General features: G+C 36.4%; 2 protein-coding genes across 9 annotated transcripts in view; one reads left to right on the forward strand and one right to left on the reverse strand.

Annotated features, from left to right (window-relative positions):
* The window catches only part of LOC129756171 (protein furry), a 347,173-nt gene extending 326,428 nt beyond the window's left edge, over positions 1 to 20,745 (reverse strand). For 7 of the 8 annotated variants that reach the window (XM_055752972.1, XM_055752970.1, XM_055752968.1 and 4 more), the window contains exon 1: positions 20,418 to 20,745. In XM_055752972.1, coding sequence (XP_055608947.1) covers positions 20,418 to 20,526 — 109 coding nt within the window. In that variant the 5' untranslated portion in view covers positions 20,527 to 20,745. Of the gene's footprint in view, positions 1 to 274; positions 612 to 20,417 lie in introns of those variants that run through there. The other variant, XM_055752966.1, reaches the window with a different exon arrangement.
* LOC129756174 (uncharacterized) lies at positions 4,982 to 8,091 on the forward strand. Its single transcript, XM_055752978.1, has 2 exons — positions 4,982 to 5,503; positions 7,828 to 8,091. The coding sequence occupies exons 1-2, from the start codon at positions 4,994 to 4,996 to the stop codon at positions 8,089 to 8,091; spliced, it is 774 nt and encodes a 257-aa protein (XP_055608953.1). The 5' UTR covers positions 4,982 to 4,993.
* Positions 20,746 to 21,151: the final 406 nt, after the last annotated feature.

Genomic DNA, 21,151 nt, shown 5'->3' on the forward strand with positions numbered 1-21,151 from the left:
AATTGAAGAAAAAATTCAAAAAAATATATCATTAAGGTATAAACACGCAAGCATGTTTGAAAAAAATTGTCGAAATTAAATATTTTAAGGAGTAGTATTTAATTCAACCTTTTAGAGATTGTCTCTAAATGTTTGAAAGCATATCTCAGAATAAGTGAGAGACTATTTTTGGGTAAAATATAATGTTCTAAAACAATAGGAGAAAATATTCTATTTTAAACAAGTTTCAAGGGTAAATTCTCGTTTTGGATCTGTCCAACCGTTTGGTACTTACTGTTAGAGGCAAAGAATGGTAATGAACGACTCACTCTAACAGCTACTCTATGTAATTTGGAGGATATTTTATTACGTTCTAACATAAAAATTAAACTTTGCTGCCATGGTCAGTTAACATGTTACACTTTCGAGTCTATACAACCAAATGCACACTATAGGCATCAACACATTGCATAAGAACTGGACATTATTTCTCCGACATGAGCTTCACTTCGAGTATAAGAAAACTAGATTATGCTTTTAAACTTACAAATAATATATTGTAAAAGCTGATCTTTTGAAATTATCAACTAGCTCGCGAATTGTAAACAAACAGACTGAACCGCATAATCTTAGCAATAATGGTGGTGCCACAAACTGTGAACAACTCGAACAAACCCAATAAACGGCGCGAATAGTTAGTGCTCGCATATGTCCGTCCATGCCGTTCTATTTATTATTAAATTATCACCACATTTTCACATCACGATACAACTAGGTGTAGGTAGCTGTTGGCGATTTTCTACTGTATGTTTTAAAAGGTGATTGGTCGCTCTTTCATATATACAGTGTGAATCATCCAACAGGTATATCATACTTAAGTTGAGGGAATAAGGAGGATTTGTTTTTTTTTTCTAAACAAATCGAAAGTTATAACACGTTATAATCTCAAACCGCGCAGGTGAGTCTATCTTTAGCTTCATTTTAGAGCTCTTGAGCCTTCGATAAGCCTTCTTTGATATTTTTTAATAAATACGTACGACTTTACAGTTTGAATTTTAAGCTGGAATTGTTTGAATACTTTATACTTATGGGAGAGTGGGGAATCATGGGCCACTTTTTTTCGTTGTTCCATAACTTCTTTATTATAAAAGATAAAATGAAAATAAAAAATGGTATGGTTTTCTACATTTTCAAGGTATCTTAAGGTTTTTTTTTTTTAATTTTTAATAAGCTATTTTCCCCAAATTCTGACTGTTTAAAAAAAGCAATATTTTTTGGATTTTGAAAAATGGTGGGGAATCATGGGCCACCAAATCCGAATTGACCAAATAACATGCAAAGTTAAAACTGTGATTTCCTAATTCATTTCGTTATTTTAAAATAATTTCAGTTGATGAAATAAAAAATAGAGCTGTGTATGATCGCATAGATTCCAAAACCTGGCTTGCGAACGTTTTGGCAAAATTTCTTATATAGAATGGACAAAATATTTTTCATAACTCTTCATTTGGCATAAGAAAACTTTACAGATAGGAAAAACATATTTTAAGTTCTGAATGTGTATAAAAACATAAAAATATAGGTGATTCAAGATGTGTGGCCCACGATTCCCCACAAGCTATGATTTGCAAATTGGTTGCGTTTGTGTGACTTATTGATGTTTTATCAAAAAATCCTTTTCCACGTGAAAGATCATGACAAAACTAAGATCATAAGCGTATGAGCATATTTTTGTTTTGAATTTTAGGTTCCCCATCGATGAAATTAGCGGGTATTTTTTTAATTTGTTGTATAACAGTATTTCCCCTTAAGTGCATCATGCAGTCGACATATCTTTCTATCGAGAGAGAGTGTTAAGGCATGATCGTTATGATCTGAATAAAGAGGCTCATTCGAGTCCAGTCTGTGAAGCGAGGAACTTATATATAAAATATTGTCCGAACACCCGTTTAACTAGTTTCAGTTAAAGTCATTGCTGAAGGTTTACAAAGGTGATAACGTGAAATTATCTTAAAAGACTTAAGATAGTAAAGTGGCGACGAGCCTGCACGATACTTGCGCGTGTCGTATGAAAAAGCTGTAAAGCTGTAAGTCAGAGGCTGCAAGTCTTGACCACGTGTGTCAAAAGTGTAATCTTATAAGTGGTATCTGAAAGGGTTATAGTGTCGATATCATAAAAGCGACATTTGTTTCGAATCTATTTAAAAAAAGTTAAAAGAAAGAAGGTTAACATTGTTCACAAAAAAAACGATCATTTCTATAGTGTGGTTTAGCGTGGCTAAGTGATCACCATTTTGTACTCTTGTACTGGACCATCTTAGAAGAAGAGTACTCGAGGAGAGCATGTATATAATCCATTGTGTATTCTATTCTTTCTTCAACAGCAAGTGAGTTTAGTGAACGATCGGTAGCGTCGATCAGTTCTAGTAGTACTCAGAGATCATCACGTAGAACTCACCAGAAAGCTACGGTGAGTCGTGAAATATTCTTCATAACTGCTGCCTACGAAGTGAGCTGATTGTGTACTCATCATTGAAAAGCGATAAGCCGAGGCTGTCGATCGACGTTTTTTTTTTTGGGAGTGAGTAATATCAAAGTTCAAGTAAGTGTTTTTTTTTTCTATTTGATTTTTTTTTTTTGCGTTATAGACATTTCTAATAATGGCACCAACCGGCTTAATTGGTGTTATAGGTAGTTACATTCCCGGAAGGTCATTTACCAACTATCTTGACGTTTTGAAATTTTTTGCTCCTTGAACAATGTTCCGACAGAAAACAAACGTTCATACTTTATCACACTCGGTGCACACAAAAAAAAAGCATAGTAAAATTACTAGATCCGTGGTTTAAATGAACAACACGCAACCATATTTTTGAGTCAATAATGTTTTGTTCTTGATATTACCATGCACATAGTAATTTTACTTTGTGTTAATTTTGGCTGCGCATAGTAATTTTAACTATGTTCATAGTAAAATTGTCAATGATAGAATGAGCTCTTTTACTTCGAGCATAGTAAAATTGCAATTTTCCATTATCGTAATAACACATTAAAATGAGTACCCTATCATGATATATATCACAAAATTACCATGCGGTATTGTATAAAGACCTCGAAATAAAGTTCATTTGTTACAAATTAAAATTTTTATTTAGTTTAATAATTTTTTATTAACTTCAATTCATGGTGGTAGCACCACCCACGAATGGGGCACAGGGGTTGCATCACACTTAGCGTCTGAAATAAAAATGAAAAAAAAAACGGGAAACAATTAATTATAGGAAATACGAAAACGAACAAAAACTGTTCAGTTTGCTTGTTCAACAAGCAGTAAAAAAAATTAGAAAATAAAAACACAATTTCACTTACCTGAAAGCCTGCATTTAACGGCCCGGCAGATGTACTGAAATTGCGTTCCGCGAACAGTGCGCCAGCTCACCGGTTAGCAGCTTTCGTCACAATGTCCTCCGACGTTGTCGGTGAATAAAATAGAACTAAATCTCACTAACCTGAAAAATTTCCGACCAGACTAATATGCTGTCCCGCTCCGGGAGCGTTGGTTCAAAGGCTCGTTGAGGCCCTTTCCAGCTGGTCGACGACACAATCTGGGAAATCTTTCGACAACAATATAGGAAAATTGTTCTGTTAGCATATTTCATAAGCAGTTAATTGGAAGTAACAAAAAAAAAACACAATTTACTCACCTGAGGAAATAATTTTCCCGATCCGACAAACCGACAATCCGATAATTTTGTTCGCGTTCCGAAATCGCGAACGGCTGGCCCGTAAAAAACAAACACTCGAATGAAGCACATAGTAAAATTACTATGAATTATAATGCGCATAGTATTTTTGACAACACAAATGACGGTATTTCAACATTACCATGGGCATAGTAATTTCAAGAACACGAATTGTGTAATATCAAAATATCATGCGCATGGTAATTAAGACACGAGAAAATTACTATGAGCTGTCAAAGTTCGCATAGTAAAAATACTATGTCGTAGTATTATCGCCCAGATTTTCGGTAAAAAATACTAAATCATGGTTGAAAATACTAAATGATGGATATAGTAAAACTATCATGACTCTGTATTCGAAAAGCCCATGCAATTTTTTTCCGTGTGGTGAGCTGGTATATGATCAGTTGAAAGTTCTCTTCCCTAATACCAACATTGAAACCTTAGAATATGCGAATATCACTCAACGACTTAAAGAACATTATGACAAGGTAGATCCTGCACTTATGCAGCGCTACCGTTTTTACAACCGTTTTCAGGGTGTAACAGAAACTAGTGAGAACTTTGTTCTTGCTGTAAAACTGTTAGCCGAGCAATGTAATTTCATGGAATTTAAAAACGATGCTATAAGGGACAGATTGATTATGGGTTTGCGGAATAAAACATTACAGCAAAAATTTTTAATGGAAGAAAACATTACCAGGGAAGAAGTGGAGCGATTAATAATTAGTAGCGAAAGGGCTGATAACAATGCAAGAGTTATCAATGAAGGTAACGGCACCAATGTTCTTTCCATTCAACATCGTCTCGGTAGACGCGAACGTTACGATCAGAGTAATTGGAGAAATAACCAATACAATCGCGAATATCAAGGAGCCAATAGCAGGGGTCGTATGTATTCGCGTGGTATGGTTTGGAAACGTAATCGATCAGGTTCGCGTAGTCGCGATGATTCTCAGTATCCGGGTAAAGCGAATGGAAATCGCGAACGATCTGTTTTTCGAGGTCGCGAAGGTCCACATAGCAATGCTATTTGTAACCATTGTGGTGTAAAGGGTCATTTGAAACGAAACTGTAGAAAATTAAACTCGGTAAATTTGGTGGACAACCAACATACGATGGAAGCTGTTGCACAATATTACAAACGGTTGAAAATACGAAAAGACAGTGATGATGATGAGTCGGACGTTGAATGTTTAATGATCGCTTCAATAAACCGGATTAATGAGCCTTGTCTAATCAAAGCTGCAGTAAATAATAAATCGCTTTTGATGGAAATCGACACGGGATCGGCAGTTTCTGTAGTTGGAAAAAATTGTTACAATAAATTGTTCTCTAATGTACAGATTTTGAAATGCGATCGGAAGTTGGTAGTTGTTAATGGTTCGCGCTTGAATATTTTTGGGGAGATGAACGTGTGGGTGGAAATTAATGGAATTAGAAAAACTGCGAGACTGGTTGTTCTGGAAACAGGAAACAATTTTACTCCACTCATTGGGCGAGACTGGATGGATCTCTTCTATCCTAATTGGAGGAGAAGCTTCGAAGATGTACAGGCAATTCGAAAGGTTAGCGTAACTGAAAGCGTAGAAAACATATTAAATAATTTAAAAATTAGATTCGCAAAAGTATTTAATAAAGATTTTTCTGAACCCATCTCAGGATATGAAGCAGATTTGACCGTTAAGGATTCTCAGCCCATCTTTAAACGACCATATGAAGTACCATACAAAATTAGGGACAAGTTATTGGAACATTTGGAGTTGCTTGAGAAACAAAAGGTAATTTCCCCTATAGAAGCCAGTGAATGGGCTTCGCCTATAATAGCCGTTATGAAAAAGGATGGTGATTTGCGTATGGTGATAGACTGTAAGGTCTCCATAAATAAAATCCTTATACCCAATACTTATCCCCTTCCTCTGGCGCAGGATATTTTCGCATCCCTAGCTGGGAACAAAATATTCTGTTCCTTGGACTTGGCTGGAGCTTATACCCAGTTAAAACTTTCTCATAGATCGAGAAAATATGTTGTTATAAACACACCTAAAGGATTATTTACCTACAATCGTTTACCACAAGGCGCTTCTTCGTCAGCTAGCATTTTTCAAAGAATAATGGAGCAAATCATACGTGGACTTAAGAATGTTACCTGTTATCTTGACGACCTGCTTATTGCAGGTAAAGATTTTAAAGATTGCCTCGATAAGTTGGAATTAGTTCTTGAAAGACTCTCATTAGCTAATGTTAAAGTGAGTTGGAAAAAATGCAAATTTTTTGTAAATAAGTTACCTTATTTGGGGCATTTAATAACTGACGAAGGACTTAAACCATCCCCGGAAAAAATTTCAACAATAGTAAAAGCTAATATTCCAAGAAATGTTACAGAATTAAAATCATATTTGGGTTTGATTAATTTTTATAACAAATTTATACCGTTTATGTCATCTAAATTGAAAAGTTTGTATAATCTTTTACAAAAAAACACAGAATTTGTTTGGACTAAAGACTGTAATGATGCATTTGAGGAGAGTAAAAAAGCATTACTTAAAGCTGATATTTTGGAATATTATGACCCTTGCAAAGATCTAATTGTTGTCACTGATGCATCGTCTTATGGACTAGGAGGTGTCTTAGCCCATGTAGTTGATGGGGTTGAAAAACCTGTATGTTTTACATCATTTTCGCTGAATTCCGCACAAAGATCGTATCCAATCCTTCACCTGGAAGCACTTGCCTTGGTGTGTACTGTGAAAAAATTTCACAAATTTCTTTTTGGGAAACATTTCACAGTATACACAGACCATAAGCCTTTGCTGGGTATTTTCGGGAAGGATGGAAAAAATTCGCTTATTGTAACAAGGCTGCAAAGATTTGTTTTAGAACTAGCAATCTATGACTTCGAGATTCTGTACAGGCCATCTGCTCAAATGGGAAATGCAGATTTTTGTTCCCGCTTTCCTTTAGACCAACCTGTTCCGACAGGTCTTGATGGTGGCATCAACAGTTTGAATTTTTCAAACGACTTTCCTCTAGATTTTGCGCAAATCAGTAAAGAAACGAAAATTGACAATTTTCTTATGCAGTTGACTGAATTCATAAAAACTGGTTGGCCTAAAAAAGTTCCAGAGAATTTAAAAAACTATTTTGCCTGCAAATCTGAATTAGAAGTTGTAGAAAATTGTATTTTGTATAGAGAACGAGTGTTGATACCAAAAAGTTTGCACAAATCTGTCTTGAAACTTCTTCACGCTAATCATAGTGGTATGGTGCGAATGAAGCAGTTAGCAAGAAGGACAGTTCATTGGATCGGAATAAGTTCAGATATAGAAAGATTTGTAAAGCAGTGTGATATTTGTGCCAGAACTTCTGTGGTGATTCCTTGCTCAAAAGAGAAAGGATATTGGATCCCTACTAACCGTCCTTTCAGAAGGATTCACGCCGATTTCTTCCATTTTAGCGGAAAAACGTACCTTCTGGTAGTGGACAGTTATTCAAAGTGGGTAGAAGTTGAGCTTATGTCACATGGCACAGACGGTGCACGAGTGTTAAAAAAATTAGCTAAGATCTTTGCGACTTTTGGACTACCTGATGTTATGGTAACGGATGGAGGTCCTCCATTCAACGGTAGAGAATTTGTGAACTTTTTGGAATTGCAAGGTGTTAAAGTTCTTAAAAGCCCTCCTTATAATCCCGCCAGTAACGGCCAAGCAGAGCGTTTAGTCAGGGTTGTAAAAGAAACTTTAAAAAAGTTTTTGTTGGATCCAAGCACGAGAAATCTGCCTATTGAAGATCAGATAAATTTTTTCTTGATAAATTATAGGAATAATTGTTTGTCGAGTGATGGCAAATTTCCTTCAGAGAAATTATTCTCCTTTCAGCCTAAAATTCTGTTGGATTTGATAAATCCAAAAAACAATACAAAACCTATCTTGAAAAACATTCTAAACCGACAGGTCAAATCCCAGAAATATTGGATGAAGCCCCTGATCCATTTTTTAGTTTGGTGGAAGGAGATAAGATTCTTTATAAAAATTTCAGAAGAACTGATGTAGAAAGATGGATTGATGCTGTATTTCTAAAACCAATTTCTAAAAATGTCTTTCAGATATCGTTGGGTGGACACCTGTTATCAGCACACAGAAATCAATTAAAACTTTTACCAAATAAACGCCGCAGTTCGTTGGTTCTGATGCCTTACACAAACCGCAAGCGTAGACGGAATTCGCTAGATGACGAGAAGGACTTTCCTGGATTTCCTGATGTTCCGCATGTACCACAAGATGACGTTAGGGAGGCGAAAACACGGAAGCTGTGCATGGTTAATCGGAGTCCAATAGTGACCAGAAGAAGAAATAAGAACAAAACATGAATCCAGTATCAAAATCCATCTGCTGCTAGATGCAAGTCCCAGCTATTCAAAAAGAACAACTAAATCAATTTCCGAATTTATATTAATGAATCTCTTGATTCTTTTGTAGCATGTTCAATGCATTCTGAAAATTTTTAACTATTATTAGTATTTATAAAATAAGATCGATTAGGCTAGCTGATTTCGAATATTCCATCGTGCATGTTTAATGCTGTCAAGAAAATTGTATATCAGAAATAGCAAGTCAGATTCTAATTACTGAATTATCGAATATTATTTTTCCTTCTAAAGAAAGGAGGATTGTTGTATAACAGTATTTCCCCTTAAGTGCATCATGCAGTCGACATGTCTTTCTATCGAGAGAGAGTGTTAAGGCATGATCGTTATGATCTGAATAAAGAGGCTCATTCGAGTCCAGTCTGTGAAGCGAAGAACTTATATATAAAATATTGTCCGAACACCCGTTTAACTAGTTTCAGTTAAAGTCATTGCTGAAGGTTTACAAAGGTGATAACGTGAAATTATCTTAAAAGACTTAAGATAGTAAATAATTATGTATGTAATTTTTTTTACTTTTTTTAGCTTGAAAAATAAAAGAAGCATATGATGCGTATTTCAGTCAACAACATATAGGAATATATGCTCACGCAAAGCGACGACGATGACAATTGGTTTGAGATTTTTATCTCAACACACATCTGAGATATTAAAAGTGGCCCACGTTTCCCCATGGCCCACGATACCCCACTCTCCCCTACTATACACGCACTTGAATTTCAAACATAACCGAACAATATAAAAAAAAATGTATTACAAAATGTATTTTGCCCGAAAACAATCGAAAACAACAAACTCATCCAATGAGTTCTTGTGAAATTCTTGGTTTAAGAATAAACCTTCAAAATACATGAAACCGAAACTGCACACTTCCTAGAGAATTGGGGAGCAATTCAATTCTGACTTTTTGTCTTCTGAGAACTTAATCTTCTAAGAAACCTTTAAATTTTCAATAACAAAAACATTGTTTGTACTTTTTTTGTCCTTTCCAAAACCTAATATTTCAATTGATGGCAACCAAATATTCAGAGCTTGAAATTTTAAACTACACGGAAAATAAAAAAAAGGTAAAATTTACCTTTTTGCGAGGTGAATTTTTTCCACCCCTCTTTCGAGGTAAATTTTACCTTTTTTTCATTCACCTAGCAAAAAGGTAAATTATACCTTTTTCGCATTCACCTAGCAAAATAGTAAATAATACCGTTTTTCCATTTACTGATTTAAAAGGTAAATGCTGGTTGGTTTGATTGGTTTCTTCAATAAGAATTAAAAAATACAAAATTCTATCAAAAATTATATTTATTGGAGATAAATAGGGACTGGTAATTCGGCTTCGCGTTCTTTCGAGCCGCCATGGCCGCTGAATACTCCTGCGTTGCGTACATTCATGGCCTCCTCTGTTCGGCTAATCCGGTCAGGTTCGGCTTTTCCGGCTGGAGGTTGACGTGGAATACACCTATAAGCTCTATGGGTCGATCTGAAACAAAAGCAATGTATTATGACGAGAACCAGCACAACAAAATGATATCTAAGAAAACACTTACCATTCTATTCCGATTTTCACATATTATGCACAAAGCAAAATTTGTTCCTGAATGACAAAACAGCTTAATCTCAATAAACGGGTTCGGCGAATAGTCACTTTTTTTCGAGAAGAATTGTACCGTTTTGTTTAGCTCAATCCAGGTCAACTTCACCTCGCGACGAGGTAAGTTTTACCATATTTGGTTTTACCTTTTTTTCTAGGTGAATTATACTTTTTTATTCAGCTCAATTCAGGTGAACTTCACCTCGCTACGAGGTAAGATTTACCTTTTTTGGATTCACCTTTTTCCTCGGTGAATTGTACCTTTTTTCCAACCTCGATTCAGGTAAATTTTACCTCACTGTGAGGTGAGTTTCACCTCGAAGAGGTAGAAGCTACCTTTTTGGCTTTCACGATCGTTTACCTTGGCTATCTCGGTAAATTTTACCTTTTTATTATTTTCCGTGTATAAAACCTGCTCTTAGAATTTAATTAAGATACACCGGGGCAAGTGTAAACATTCAACCTGTGATTCAACTTTTCTGTTACCAAAAATTTAAAAAATATTTCTTCTGCTAGAAATTGTTGTTTAGGCCCAAACAAACAATCTGACATAGATAAACTAAACTTTCTTTAAACTATTCACTAACAAAACTGCGTTGTTTGATTACACACAATTCAAGTACGTACTAGACATGTTTTTTTTTGCATATTTTGGCTACAAAAAAGGGCATTCAAATCCAATTTTTCGTTGAAAGGTGAGTGTTTGGGGCTGATATTCAAGTGAAAGCAGAAAATTTATGATAAATTTTCAGTACACCCTGAAAGTTGTGAAAATAATATTCACTCTTGTCAACCCACTCTGCGGGGCAAGCGCAAACGCACCTTTAAGCCATGTAACATCAGCCATTTTAGAAAATTCATCTATAAAATGGTTCAGCATTATATTATACATAACTAGCTGACCCGGTGTGCTTTGCTACACCTTTCAAAAACAAATGTTATTTTCAGAAACTTTTTAAATTTTTATTGTTTTGTTGGCATTATTTTAAATCAAATAACAACAAAATTAATAAGCAACCGCTTTAAAATGAGAACTACAGCTGGAGTTTCGAATTGCAATACAAAGATGACTTAAACAAATTTTCTGAATCTTGATCTGTGCATTTGTGTTAAAAATATGATAATTTTAATCTGTTTCTTCAAGCTTCGCCCTGAAAAAGGAGGGTCTTAAATTAATCTTACGCAAACAATCTAACTTATGAAATCTGGTTGTTTTTGCTTGATATGTTCTAAAAACTGATAAGAGAGCCCCCCTGTCCTCCCTTTCACCCCCTGGTGAATGGAGGACGGGATCTTTAATAATCATACCCATTTTTTTGTTCCCCAAAATCCTCTTATATCATATATAGTTCCATTGGTTGATTTTTGAGCTTTACAACAAAATTTATATGGAGCCTTCTACTTTCTTCCCCTCTCAACACTGTGAAGCGTAAGAGTCTATAACAATCGTAGAAACATATCTCGTAACCAAGTACCTTTCCATGCCATATTTGTTTCCATTGGTTGGCTTCGTTAGCATAAATTGAGAACTTATGCTAACAAAATTGTATTGGGCTCACCTCCCTCCTCCTATGTACCTACTCACTGAAAGGAGGATGGTGTGTCAGATAATCATAGAATCATACCAAAATGAATTTTTATGTCAAGTTTTGTCCATTTTTTGGATTTAAAAAAAAATTAAATGCATTCCTCTTCCCTTCCTATATTCTCAATTCTATCCTCCTACTGCAAGAAAGGAATCGTTTCAACATAAAAAAATTTCTAGTATTAAAATACCATCCCATGCCAAACTTGGTTTCATTTGCGTTGTAATTTATTGGGTTATGCATAAACTTGAAAGGAAGTACCATCCCCTCTTTCGTTCTCCCCATTGAATGGAAGGGTGAAAACTTAATATTCCTAAACATATTTTTCGTATTCAAATACTTTATGATGCCAAATTTGGTATCATTTGCACCATTTATTCTCAAGTTATGAAAAAAAAATTGTATGGAAGCCCCTTTTTCCCCCTTTATCTTTCCGCTGAGAAAAGGTGGGGCTTCGATTTATTATAAAAACATTTTTCGTCTCAAAATACCCTCACATGCCAAATATGGTTCAATTTTCTCGATCAGCTCTCCAATTATACTGAAAATTGAAAGGAAGACCTCTCCCTTCCTTTTCATGCACTTCTTTGAAGGAGTGAGGGATACCAAATATTCATAGAAGCATTTCTTGTACTCAAATATCGTTCCACGCCAAATTTGGTTCCATTTGCGGTTGTAGTTCTCGAGTTATGTAGTAAAAATTGTATGAAACTCCCCTTCCTTTTTCCTTACTCCCCGCTGGAAGAAGGAAGGGGTCTCAGACAATCATTAGAACATGTCACGTTCCCAAATACCCGCCCATGCCAAATTTGGTTCCATTAGCTTAATTAGTTTTTGAGTTATGTAAAAAATTATAAAAGAGGCCCCTCCCCCCTTAATATCTTCCTACGGATAGAGGGAGGGGTCTCAAATAATCATAGAAATATTTTTCGTATCCAAATACCCTTCCATGCTAAATTTGGTTCCATTTGCTTTATTAGTTTTTGAGTTATGTAAAAAATTATGAAAAAGGCCCCCCCTTTCTTCTGGAAAGAGGGAGGGGTCTCGAATAACCATTGAATTATTTTTCGTATCCAAATACCTTCCCATGCCAAATTTGGTTCCAATATCTTGATTAGTTTTCGAGTTGTATGATAAATTGTAAGGTAGCCCCCCGCCCCCCTTCCTATCACCCCATTGAGAGGAGGGAGCAATACCTAATATTCATAGAAATATTCCTTGTTCCCAAATACCACCCCATGCCAAATTTGATACCATTTACTTGATGCGTTCTCGATTTATGCGAAAAATTGACTTTTGTTTGGGAGGCCCCTCCCCCCCTTCATGAGAAAGGGAGGGGTCTCAAACTATAATAGGAACCATCCCTGCCTCCAATACCCCCACCAACCAAGTTTCACGCAAATCGGTTCAGTAGTTTCCGAGTCTATAGGGAACAGACAGACAGACAGACAGACAGACAGACAGACAGACAGACAGACAGACAGACAGACAGACAGACAGACAGACAGAAATTCATTTTTCTATATATAGATGGTCAAAAGGGGTATCCAAAGTGATGTATCTTCTGAAGCGGGTATTGAAAATTTTGTAATGCCTTGGTAAATGAAGGTCTTTTGCTTAAAACAGCAGTCAGCAAAAATGGAGCCCCAAAAAGGAAAACAGCAAATATATCAATAAAAGTTGTTGAAACATACCGGAACATGCACATAAAAATTTAATTCATTTTAGGACCGATACACTGACGCATCTGTGAATTAGTTTGAAAAAAGTATAGCATTTATTAAGCACTAATAAAAAATTCTTTGATTATGAAAAGAATATATTTTCTCACTTTTATGAGATAACTTCCAACTATTACAGTTTTGAAACTGCAATTTATCAATAATCCCAATTCTATTTTTTTAAATTTCAAGTACGGAGCTTGATCCAGAGAATTTGAAATTAACAAATAACGAATACGGTCTTTAATTTTCCAATTTTCAAATTCATATCTGCCAACAATCGATATTCGAGATTTGAAGTATGGTTCTGCTCGTGGCAGCGAAGCCTAGCCGCCGAAATACAAACTGTCGACAAGAGTCTTGACTGGAACCAAGTGAAAACGCTGGCTCCGGATTGTCAAAAGTGGAGGTCTTTTACCACTTGTTTTCTCAGAGACACAATCAATGATATGATTAAATATTACTTTGCTCATTATTTTTCCTAAAGTTTGAGCCATTTCTAATAAATAAGTGTCAAAAAATGCTCTTTATTCAAATTATCCATTTATTTTCTAGAGCGAGTGTTGATTTAAGTTTTTAAAATTATAGACTGAGTTTGAATTCTTATCTGGATGACTGAAGCACTGGCACTGGAAAAATCTGGCACTGGATTTTTATTTAAAATTCTTTATTATTCTTTATTTCTATTTTAACTTTTATCTGAGTTTCATTTTAATTCTGATATTGGAATCATGTTCTATATTCGAATGTTGATTTCGAGGAATAAAAAAATCTTCATTATTCTTTTAGTTTTATCGACTTTTCAAATTCTATGGTATTAATTTGTAATTTTAATCATTCCTTCGAATGTAATTGAAATTCAGCTTTTCAATACTGATTTTAGTTTAAGAAAAGTGATATCAATTTATGGTCTTATTTAAATTTTGAATCGTTGAAAGAACAAATTTTTAATTCGTTTTAGGAATTTTAGCTGACATTTTCAAATTGAAATTTTTAATTTTAAATGCTAGCTTTTTTATATTTTTATTCTTCGTAATAATTCGAGACTTAAACCCTGAATTGTATTTTTGTGGTTCACAAGTATATCTATAGGAGAATTTTTATTTGTATTTCGACTTCGACTTTATCAACTGAAACTTTATTGTGAAGATCAACATTTAATCAGGATTGATCTCTCGGGTTTGAATAAACGATCTGCAGTTTTATTTTGCATTTTATTAAGCAGAAATATAGCTTGTTTTTTAAATAAAGAAACTAGATTTTTTTTTAAACTGCTTCAGATGTATGTGTGAGCAAGGTTGGCATCAGTCATCGTCATTAGTCAAATGACTGTGACTGTTGAGCCTCTTGGTCCGTCAAACTCAATTGACTGTTCCTAATACGCCATTCAGTGTTCCGAAAAGCACTCAATTCTCATGAGAGACACTGAAACGTTATCAACAGCGAAAGCAAAACCTGAATTGTCGGTTGGTTTATCTCCCAGCAAGGCAAAGATTGTGTTCGACAGCGCTGCTCCGAGAATCAAAGAAATAAAATTTGTAAGAGAGACGTTTCTTCTCCAGTTGGAATTCTCAACTGAGTGAGGAGCTACCTGATTTTCAGTTTCTTCTGTCAGTCAATAACTTTTCTTGCTCAATCACCCACTCACTCACTCAAATACTGATCGATGATCGAATGCTGTCTGCCTGATACATCTTGCTTTGTTGTTACTGTTGTTGGGGAGGACCAAAATAGCCATTCAAACACGCAGGCAGTATGTATGAACATTTGTATCTGCCGCTTTGCCAGAAAGTACGCAGGCAGTATGAACCGATGCAATGCCGCATTGATTGAGTTTGAGTGAGTGAGTGAGTGGATTTTCGATTTGGATCTTGTATCAGTAAGCTCACTTCTGATACACCAGGTAGTGAGCTTGAGAGATCGACTCTGCCGATTCTCTAGGGAACAACAGGCAGCAGCAATCGGCTTTGAATGTTTCCAACTAGAAACCTATCATGAGCGTTTCTTCCGAGTGATTTTCGGAACACTGACGCCAAACACTTCGTTCTCCAGTCACTCAACCCCCAGTCGTTTGAAGCTAAAAAAAATTTCATAGTCAAGCATTCACCAATCGCATTCGAACGAGTCGTCGACCGAACCGAAGACGTAAAAGAAACGAATTTATTACCCTGGATCACAAGCGAGATAGAGCGTACCATTGCACTTAGGGATCTAGCATACTCGCTCTATGTACGTAATCCCAACCGGTTCAAAGGAGATCCTCAATGGTCAGATTACATCACAATACGCGACAAGGCCAGAACTTTGATCTCCTAGGCTAAGAAGCGATATGCCGACAGATGTTTTTCGAACGACTTGCCTCCCAAAAAACTGTGGTGCAACTTACGAAGAGAAGGAATACATAACAATTCGAAGACGACTACTCCAAGCCAAGACTTCGATGCCAACGTACTAAATAACTTTTTTACGAACGGACATCTTGCTCTTCAGTCACCTCAACCATACTCAAACTGCACTCATGCACTCGATGCAGACGACAACGAAAATAACAACAATGGTAGCAGTGATTTCTACTTTCAAAGCACATCCGTTAACGATATTTCCAAAAAGCTTTACGAAATCCAATCTAATGCGACCGGCTCAGACGACATTCTAGTAAATTTCCTTAAGATGTTGTGTCCGTTTATTCTACCTGTACTATGTCATCTGTTCAATAGCATTATAGCCAACAGTAGATTTCCAACTGTTTGGAAAAAGGCTATTGTTACACCCATCCCGAAAGTTAACTGCCCAACAGAACAGGTCCTAAAGACTTCAGACCCATCAGTGTTCTTCCTGCGATGTCCAAGCTGCTTGAAAAGGTTCTGCTAGCACAAATTACTGAGTATCTCACACAACACAATCCTCCCCTTCTTGCTGACAATCAATCCGGATATCGCAAAGGTTATTCCAGGACGACAGTTTTAGCAAAAGTAACACACGATATTCAGAATAACCTTGATAATGGCCAATGCACAGTTATGGTCCTAGTCGACTTTTCCTTGGCATTTAACTGTGTCAACCATCAGTTGTTAGCTAGAAAGCTAAGCTCGGAGTTTGGGTTTTCCATACCTGCTGTAGATTTGGTAGCATCTTTTCTATCTGACCGTTGCCAAGTGGTGCGCTGTTACAATCAAATCTCAAACGAACTACCACTTAGAGATGGAACACCACAAGGCTCATGTCTAAGTGCTCTACTGTTTAGCTTGTATATAAACAGCCTTCCTTCCTTATTGAACTGTAGTTATCAGCTGTATGCTGATGATCTACAAATATAAACGAATGGACCTGTGTCTGAAATCGATCGACTTGTGGCGAGAATTAATTTGGATCTGAGGAAAATCGAACAATGGAGTAGGAAGAAGTTTCTGTCACCAAACCCCAACAAAACCAAGGCAATAATTTTTACCAAAGTAGGCTCCGTGTGCCCATCAGAAAACATAGTTTTTTGTAATCAGCCTATTCAGCTCACGGAAAAAGTTAAAAACCTGGGCCTTACGATGGATCACAACCTAAATTGGGCCAACCACGTGAACGAGATATCAGCGAAGGTTTTCCAAACCCTCAGAACTTTCCGAAAATTCAAACCCGTCCTCACGGTCCCGATTCGGTTGAAGCTAGTCCAAGCTGTCATCATCCTTATGTTCCTGTATTGCGATGTAGTTTACTTTCCGGGTTTATCAGCAGCCAGAAAAGACCAACTGCTTAGGTGCTTCAAATCAGCCGCAAGAATTGTGTACAGCATGAGACGGAGGGAAACTACAGAGGTCGCCATAAAACGTATCCTTGGTTGCGATCTCCTGGACTGCTATCATAGACGCATATGTTGTTTTATGCGACAAGGATACAACAAATGCCTGCCAACATATCTCCTCAACCATTTACAAAGTGGAAGAAATGATCGAGCCAAATGCTTTATTATACCACAGCATACTACGACATCAAGGAAAAGTGTCCTGATCTACGGCGCTTCACGCTGGAACTCCCTGCCTTTAACGACAAGGCAGGCTAGTTCACTGACAGCTTTCAAAACGGCCTTGAATCGAGTTTAGTTTAGTTGAGATTATATAGTTTATTTTTCTTTCAATTATTAACACTCAATAAGTAGAATATTTCAAGAATTGTTTTCCTTAACCTGACTATAAAGTTAATTGTAATTAACAGGCTACGTTGAAGTTGATAATCGATAAATTACAAATTATTATTATTGTTGCTCCTGCCAGCAAGCCCGTTTTCGGTTTTTTATTGCTATTTTTGCTCTCTGCCAACAAGTCGTTCAATTAGTTGTACCTGCCGTCAACAGCCGATCGAAGTGTAAAGAGCTTTACCAGTCACGCTCAGGAGAAATTTGACCATGTGTAGGAGCTTTGCCAGTCGCATGACGGAGAAATGTTGATTGTCGTCGTGCTTTATCCGCCATGCGAGTAGTGAGGCTCCGTCAATTGAGTACGGTGCTGGTCGTTTGATGAAACAAAACTAGTCGGGTCAAGCGTGACGGGCTTGTTTACCAACCCTGTGTATGAGTCCCCCATCAGTAGCAAGGTCCAGCCTATGTCTGTGCGGCTTTTCCTTCGAATTGCTTCTCAGGCTTCCACGGCCGATGGTTCGTCGAGGGAAGGCATCCAAACCTTCAGAGACATACAATGGTTGGCAATCCACTCCGCTTGCAAAAGTCTCTTCAGATTAACCCCAGATGCATTCCCTCTGAAATATATAATCATTTATACAATGAAACAAATCTTTCCTGTCGGCAACTTATGGGAAGTATCAGTCTATTTCCTAACTGACTGATATTGAAAAAGTAGATGAAAACGTTAAAAAATGCATTTTAATCATTTTTGCCGAAAGCTGAAAATCAGTCACTACAGGGGCATAATGAAAACCCCCATTGGGGCAGCAACACTAATCGGGGCACTATGAGCGTTTACTGCCGTGGAATCTGGCAGCGAATTTCTCTCGATGAAGTCAACTGAATAAAAGAGCTACAGCTTGTCTTGTTTCATCTGACGATTTGGCCTGTTGGTTAGATGTCGGAGAAGTGATCAGTAGACTTGAGTTCGATTCGATTCGAGTGTTAAGAACCATCTTTGGCGGCGTACAGGAGAACGGAATGTGGAGGCGAAGGATGAACCACGAGCTCGCGCGACTCTACTGCGAACCCAGTATCCAGAAGGTGGTGAAAGCTGGCCGGATACGCTGGGCGGGACATGTTGCGAGAATGCCGGACGACTGTCCTGCAAAACAGGTGTTCGCTACGAATCCGGTAGGAACAAGACGAGCGGGGGCGCAACGAGCGAGGTGGTTAGACCAAGTGGAGCGTGATCTGGCGAACGTGGGGTGCCCGAGAAATTGGAGAACGGTTGCCATGGACCAAGTGAATTTTAGGAATTATGTTCGTCAAGTTATGCACGCAGAAAAATAGAAATTAGTTTCAAAGGAAAGTGCCGCAAAAACAAAGGATTTTTTCCTTTGATTTTGGGACAAATAAAAATTCCTTTGATTCAAATGCATTTTCTTTTGTTTCGAAGAAATGCTTTCCTTTGAATCAAAACTTTTTCTTTGTTCCAAATAATTGAATGATTTTGATTCAAAAACCTTTTCGTTCAGTTTTATGAAATTTATCTTTATTCTAACGGTATTTGGGTTTCAATTTAAAAGTATTTGTTTTTCAATTCTAGTTTTGGTTTCTAAAAATTCTAGTACTACATAAAAAATTTCATACTATTAGAAATAAAAAGAAATCAATTATAATAAAAACATTTTATTTCTCTTAAAGTACATGTTCATCATTTAAATTATCGATTTTCCACAGGATAAGAGTTCTTGAACCGATTCATCTGTAAATAAAGAAGAGAACACATAATACGGTTTATTATGAAGCTTTAAAAAAACGACATTAGGCTTAGTAATGCAATTAAAAAAAATTAAAATTATTTGCATACATTGCATGAAAAGTACTTACTGGACGATGTTTGTTGGCGGACAGTTCCATCCGAACAGCTGATGAAGGGTTTCGGCGCCAGATGTTATGAGTCTTCTTGGATCGGACCGGAAGCGATTGCAACCGCATAGTTGAAGGACCGGAACAGTCGGTATACAGTACCTCTTTAAATTAGTTGGATGAATGATTGCCCTGAAAAATTTTGTTACTAAGGCGGTTTATTTGAAATTAAATTAATTTTGAAAGACCTACCCAAGAGTCCACTGTCGTTGTCCTCTCAAAGCTGTCGAAACTTTCCTACGCCGGGTACGTCTTGTGATTTCGGTGCTGTCTGGTGGTTGCGCGGCAGGAAGAAATAAACAGGTCTGACTGGTTGTCGGATAAGCTTCTCGCCGACCCGTTCACCTAACAGAAGCTAATGAAGATGTGTCGACTGTTTGACGAAAAAATACTTTGGTTCAAAAGACAATTCATCTAAATCAATGAATTTTTACTTTGATTCTGAGTTAACAAAAAATTCTTTGAATTCAAATTAAATATTTTGATTTAAAAATTCGAAACATTGGTTTTATGGGAAAAAAGTTAGGTTCAATATAAAATTTACTTGAATCAAGGAAATTGGATTTTGTTTCAATGGACACAAGGTTTTTGAATCAAAGATGTATATTTTTTAGTTCAATGGTACTACTTTTCGCTGCGTGTGTCGTAAGACGGAATACTATGTAAATAAATAAATAAAATAATTGAGTTCGATTCCTTCGAGGGAATTTTTTTTGTCATTAACCAGATCGATGCATTTTACACTAAACGGTGAGGTGTAGATCCATCAAACAATGCAATACTTGAATAATGTGCGACTGTTTGTAGAATACAAACAATTCACACACATTCATACATTATGTTTTTGGTGCTTTGCATCACCCGCCAAGATGCTACTAGTCATAATATAATGCTACAATCAAAATAATCGATCATGACTCATGTCTTCAAGTTTAGTATATGGCGAAAAAAAGTTATTAACATGATTTCAACATGGGAAGGTACTTGGGTACGAGATATGTTGCAACACTCCAGTTGCAGCTCTCTTTTCAAATGTTTGCTCCTAAATTATACAAAAGTTTGGATTGAAATGCTGCCTAAGAAATACATAAAACTAAATTTGAATAATTTTAACAAATTCAATTCAGGTGTAGCAAAGCACACCGGGTAGAAAAGCTAGTGCAAATACATAAGGTGAACGGTGAAAATCGAATAATTATATTTCATAATGGAAAATTTTGAAGATAATAAAAAATAAACCAACATTAATGTTTGTTTTGGATACAGTTTCCCGATCGATATCATGGGATGGACAGAAATAATATCTTGATATATGATCTTGAACAGCTACTCACCATTACCGCTACTGGCAAACAGATTAACGGCACCTCCGGAATCTCGATCTGCGGGAAGTTCTTCTAGATTATCTACACCTTCCGGATCTTCACCTATGGAACGATCCATGGTGGAAACGCCCGAAATCACACCGCCGTCGACGACTACGCCGTAAACGTTACGCGCTTCCGCGACTTCCGAAACTTCCCCGTCGGAAACGTGAAGGTTTGCACGGTAAATCCGCACTTAATACGCAAATTTTCACTATTTTCACTACTTTCACGCGTCACAGCACGATCGATAACAAAAACTTTTCGGTCGAAGAATTTCTTTTGTATTTTTCTCTGTTCCGTTATGAGCACTTCTAGACAAGTGATGCCAGAAACGATAGATTATTAATGATAGTGATATTAAACGAATAACATCTAATAAATTTTATTAGATGTTATTTTTTTTTAATATCTCGTTGAATTTGTTCATAGTATACAAACATTTACTCGCAAGCGGGATAAAAGTTACACGAAATGTAAAAAAAAAACTTTAATTTTATCTGTGGAAAAGTAAACTTGACATTCAAAAAATATAGTTTCATTTCTCATCAACTCGTTATTTTTTTGGATTTTTGTCATGTTTTTGAATAAAATGAACTAGTTCTTATTCAAAATAAAAAGCTGTAGTAATTTTTCGCATGCGTGTCAATATTTATGAATATTATTATTTTCTTACGAATTGCTGTTTGGAAGCACTTCCATAA

Source organism: Uranotaenia lowii, chromosome 3, assembly GCF_029784155.1.
Source record: "Uranotaenia lowii strain MFRU-FL chromosome 3, ASM2978415v1, whole genome shotgun sequence".
NCBI classification, from domain to species: Eukaryota; Metazoa; Arthropoda; class Insecta; order Diptera; family Culicidae; genus Uranotaenia; species Uranotaenia lowii.

Excerpts from the sequence above, each read along its gene's own strand:
- LOC129756174 (XM_055752978.1), top strand. The coding sequence starts at position 4,994 with ATGGAAATCGACACGGGATCGGCAGTTTCTGTAGTTGGAAAAAATTGT. Across the intron at positions 5,504-7,827 it reads AGTTGCTTGAGAAACAAAAG|ATATCGTTGGGTGGACACCT; the intron begins GTAATTTCCCCT and ends AATGTCTTTCAG.